The sequence below is a fragment of the Cebus imitator genome, unplaced genomic scaffold (assembly GCF_001604975.1).
Source record: "Cebus imitator isolate Cc_AM_T3 unplaced genomic scaffold, Cebus_imitator-1.0 Scaffold343, whole genome shotgun sequence".
NCBI lineage: Eukaryota > Metazoa > Chordata > Mammalia > Primates > Cebidae > Cebus > Cebus imitator.
In genome coordinates this window covers 822765-828278 of record NW_016107658.1, presented here as the reverse complement: position 1 = coordinate 828278, position 5514 = coordinate 822765, and the positions used below count along the sequence as shown (strand labels likewise).

Genomic DNA, 5514 nt, shown 5'->3' with positions numbered 1-5514 from the left:
TTTCTTCTCTTAATATTTAAGAACCAAGCTGAATCATGTTCCGGCTTTTGACCGCCTGCTGGTCTCGACTAAAGACACCAGAAGAGACACGAAGGTAATATTACAATTATTTCCCTAGGCCTACTCCATTATTTCCTCCCACAAATCTGTCCATAGTCCCTCAAGGGACAAATCTTCATAATATATGTTGTTAGGTGAAGTGATTAAGCAGTTTTTGTAAGATTGGAGGCAGGGTTGAGGAGGGATGGCCAATTGCACAAGGTTAAGTAAATCAAGGAAGAAAAGCATCCTTGGGGGCTTTGCTGAGGGGCTCCATACCATCCATACCACCTTCTACTGCTTTGGCTAGGCCTTTTATGGTACATGCATTGGGATTACTGCAGGTCAGAATCCCAGACACTAAGGAAGAGTATAACTCTATGTTTAGCTTAAAACCTAACTGTTGTTTTAAGACTTTGGCTCATTTTTCTTTTTTCATTTCTAGGAATGTGACCATACCTATCATTGGCTTGGACAACTCAGGCAAAACTCTTCTCGTGGAGACATTCCAAAAATGTAAGGAACCAAGAGCATTAGACACTGGTGTGGGTATCCCATGCACTCCAGAATCCAGTTAATAATCATTCCTTCCCAGCATTACTTCATGGCCCTCAGTTTCCCTCTTTTTGTGGATAAACACCTCCCAACACACACACTCGAGAGTCTCTCTCCCTCCCTCCCTTCCCCACGTTACAAAAACAGCCTGTTTATGTAATGTCTGTCACCTGCTCCCTTTACAAGATATCCTAATTGAAAGTCCTTTCATAGGGTAGGCACACATGAGTTAAAACTATGTAAAGCATTACAGTCAGTTATGAAGGATAGCATGTTTGAAATGATGTCTAGTTTCAGGGCTCAACTAAAGTGCAATTTGATCTAGATAAGAGAGACAAGTGTGGGATGATGAAGTTTAATAACAGGAAATTCTGTGACAGCTAATATACAGAGTTGGAGCTTGAGAAATGTTGTCAGTTCCGATATGTGCAAGTTTAATACCAGATCTCTAGTTTAGTATCTTGACATTTCAAGAAGCAGTTACAGAGAATTTCAGAAAGCTACTATACTACTTGTTAAGGAGCAATCAAAGAAGCCAGTACTATCTGTCACAGGATGCCCTCCACCCATGTTTATTGAATAAATGAAGTAGTATGATGACATGGTTGAGTTTTATCTAACCTGGCATCCTCGAACAAAAAGGGCTAACCTGACTCCTCTGCCACTGACCTACCTGAACTCCTCATCAATTTCCTTAAACTATAGCAACAGCCTTCTGGCTGATCTTGTCATCTCCAGTTGTCCCCCCAGTATTCAATCCACATAGCTACCAGAAGGACTTAATATAAAAGTCTGATCATGGCACTTCCCTGCTCAAAACTGTTCAATGCCATTATCTTCAAGATAAAACTTAAGTTTCTTAGCAGCACACAAAGCCCTCTCTGAGTTGGTCCCTGAGTCTTCCTCCAGCTTCATTTCTCATGCTCTCTGCACATGCCCTCTAATAAAGCCACAACAAATTACTTGCCATCCCCCTTTCCTAGGTCTGTACATATTGTCCCACTACTTAGCATTTTACCTCCACCATGATCTACCTGCTAAATCAGAAGCCTCAAGTCACAGCACAGCTGGACGTCAGGAAAGCCTTCACTATCAGTGCCCTCCTTCAGCTCCCACTCTATTCCACGCATCACTCTGGCACGCACTTATTACAACATCATCAGGCAACTGCAAGTCCATCCCCTAAATTGTGAGCCTCTTGAGGAGAAATAATGGATCTTTTCCTCTCTGTATCTTTAGCCTGTGACTTTTTAGCATTTTCAGGTAGGTATTCAATAAGTATTCATGGAATGGATATTCTGCCCATTCCACCATTCACCTGATACAACATGTTGCCATTTTCTTTTCTATTCTTTATTCTTTTTTTTTTTACCCATTTATTTATTTTATTGCATTTTAGGTTTTGGGGTACATGTGGAGAACATGCAAGATTGTTGCCTAGGTACACACGTGGCAGTGTGATTTGCTGCCTTCCTCCCCATCACCTACATCTGGCATCTCTCCCCTTGCTATCTCTCCCCAACTCCCTACCCCCCACCGTCCCTCCCCTATTTCCCCCCAACTGACCCTCTGTGTAGTGCTCCCCTCCCTGTGTCCATGTGTTCTCATTGTTCAACACCCGCCTATGAGTGAGAACATGCAGTGTTTGATCTTCTGCTCTTCTGTCAGTTTGCTGAGAATGATGGTTTCCAGGTTCATCCATGTCCCTACAAAGGACACAAACTCATCGGATGGAGTCTTGCTCTGTTGCCCAGGCTGGAGTGCAGTGACACAATCTCAGCTCACTGCAACCTCTGCCTCCCAAGTTCAAGTGATTCTGTGAATCTGAATGCCTCAGCCTCCCAAGTAGCTGGGATTACAGGTGTGCACCACCACACCTGGCTAACTTTTTGGATTTTAGTAAAGATGGGGTTTCACCATGTTGGCAGGGCTGGTCTTGAACTCCTGGCCTCAAACAATCTTCCTGCCTCAGCTTCCCAAAGTGCTGGAATTACGGGTGTGAGCCACTGTGCCTGGCAACATGTTGCCATTTTCTATAACAACTTCCTCTGTCCCATTAGCGGCTCCAAGCCTCATATTTTAACCAATGGGTTCAGCCTTGTATTCCCGCTTGTAGGAAACAAACTTAACTCCTTGCTTCACCCTATTCTCTAATAGGCAGAAATATTTAAGAAGTTAAATAGCAGTAGGAAAAATCCAGGAGCCAGGAAGAATCACAAGATTATTGAAAACAGTGGGGATAATTTTCTAGAACCCCAACTCAACCTCGCCCCTGGATTCCCTTTAGTCCGGGTATGCCGTAGGAATCTATATTTTAAGACTTCCCACTGGGTGCAGTGGCACGTGCCTGTTGTCCCAGCTACTTGGGAGGCTGAGGTGGGAAGATCCCTTGAGCCCAGGAGTTCTGGGCTGTAGTGCACTATGCCGACCGGGTGTCCGCACTAAGTTCAGCATCAATATGGTGACCTCCCGGGAGCAGGGGACAACCAGGTTACCTAAGGAGGGGTGAACGGGCCCAGGTCAGAAATGGAGCAGGTCAAAACTCCCGTGCTGATCAGTAGTCGGATCGCCCCTGTGAATAGCCACTGCACTCCAGCCTGGGCAACATAAGGAGACCCCATCTCTTAAAAAAAAAAAAAAAAGTAGAATTCCCCAGGGGTTTCTGATGGCCAGCCAGCTTTTGGAAGCACTCACCTGGAATTAATGGTATGCTATTTTGCCTGTGAGAATAGTGTCTGTTTCCCATTTTAATTCCTAGAGGACACTGCCTAGAGTCTATTTACTTTGTTACTGCATAATTTGCCTTGTGCTCAGTGAATACCTGGGGAGTGATTCATAAATCTATTGGTTGTGACTACATTCACAGGGAATTTTTTAATGGGCATGGATATCACATTCTGAAGAATGTCTCAGGCCACTTCTGTCTATGCAGGACCACCAGAATCAATCTAATAGGTTCCTCTGTGTCCAAAATTGAATAATTCACCTCCCTTGTCCCTGTGAGTTTTGTTGTTGTTGTTTGGTTTTGGGTTTTGTTTTGTTTTGAGACGGAGTTTCACTATTGTTGCCCAGGCTAGAGTGCAATGGCGCAATCTCGCCCCCCTGCAACCTTAGCCTCCTGGGTTCAAACAATTCTTCTGCCTCAGCCTCCCAAGTAAGTGGGATTACAGGCCTGTGCCACCATGCCTGGCTAATTTTTGTATTTTTAGTCGAGATGTGATCTCAACATGTTGGCCAGGCTGGTCTCAAACGCCTGTCCTCAAGTGATCTGCCTGCCTTGGCTTCCCAGAGTGCTGGGATTACAGGCATGAACCGTGCCCAGCCGTATCCTACTCTTTGTCTCCACGAGTTCAATTATTTTACTCTATGGCTTCCATGAATGAGTGAGAACATGTGAAATTTATCTTTCTGTGCCATAAAATATCTTTCTGTTAACATAATGTACTTGTTCTGTCTGTGTTGCTGCAAATGACAAGATCTTATTCTTTTTTATGGCTAAATTTTATGTATCCATTGTGTATATGTACTACATTTTCTTTATCCATTCATCTGTTGATGGACACTTAGGTTGCTTCCAAATCTGGGCTATTGTGAACAGTGCTGCAATAAACATAGGACACCAGATAGCTCTTTGACATACTGATTTCCTTTCTTTTGCATATATATACAGCAAGTGGATTGCTACATCACATGGTAGTTCTATGTTGTTTCTTGAGGAATCTTCATAGTGGAACATAATTTATCTTCCCACCAACAGTGTATGAGGGTCCCCCTTTCTCCACAGCCTTCCCAGAATGATCAATGTGCTGAGGAGAAGAATGCATATCCTGCATTCATTGGATGAAATGTTCTATAAATATCTATTAGGTCCATTTGCTCTATATTGCAGATTAGGTACAATGTTTCATTGCTGATCTGTATAATCTGTCCAATGTTGAAAGTGGGGTGCTGGAATCTCCAATTATTACTGTATTGGGGTCTATCTCTCTCTCTTTAGCTCTAACAACATTTGCTTTGTATATCTGGATGCTCCAGTGTTGGGTGCATATATATTTATTATTTTTATATACACTTGCTGAAGTGATTCCCTTATCATTATATAATGACATGCTTTGTCTCTTTTTATAGTTTTTGTCTTGAAATCTGTTTTGTCTGAAGTATAGCTACTCCTGCTCTTTTGGGTTTCCATTTGCATGGGATATAATTTTATAACCCTTTCAGTCTATATGTGTCTTTGTAGATGAAGTGTGTTTCTTGTAGGAAACAGATTGTGGTTTTTTGTTTGTGATTTTTTTCCACTCATTCACCCTATGTCTTTTGATTGGAGAGTTTAGTCTATCTACATTCAATGTTATTATTAATAAGGACTTACTGCCATTTTGTTATTTGCTTTCTGGTTGATCTGTGGTCTTTTCCTTCCTTCCTGTCTTCCTTTTTGTGAAAGTGATTTTCTCTGGTAGTATGTTTTGAGTTATTGCTTTATATTTTTGTGTATCAGTTGTAGGTTTTTTGATTTGAAGTTACCATGAGGCTTGCAAATAACATCTTATAACCCATTATTTTATTTTATTTTAATATTCATCCACTGCCACCTGGAAACCCCATTATTTTAAACTGATGACAACTGTGATTGCAAAAACAAGAAAAAACTAATATTAATTGTACACTTTAACTTCATCCCCTCTGCTTTTTAACTTTTCATTGTTTCTACTTGTATCTTATTATACTGTCTTTAAAAGTTGCTATAGTTGTTACTTTTGATAAGCTCATCTTTTAGTCTTCATACTCAAGCTATGAGTACTTTACATACCACAATTACAGGGTTATAACAATGCTCTGTATTTGTCTGTGTGACTTACTGTTACCAGTGAGTTTTATACCTTCAGGTGATTTCTTTTTTTTCTTTTTTTTTTTTTTTTT

General features: G+C 41.4%; 1 protein-coding gene across 1 annotated transcript in view; it reads left to right on the top strand.

The window, feature by feature from the left end:
* The window catches only part of ARL13A (ADP ribosylation factor like GTPase 13A), a 39935-nt gene that overhangs the window by 23303 nt on the left and 11118 nt on the right, over nucleotides 1-5514 (top strand). Inside the window, exon 3 of the mRNA XM_037730424.1 lies at nucleotides 485-588. Within this exon, the coding sequence (XP_037586352.1) occupies nucleotides 485-588 (104 nt within the window). The remainder of the gene's footprint in view (nucleotides 1-484; nucleotides 589-5514) is intronic.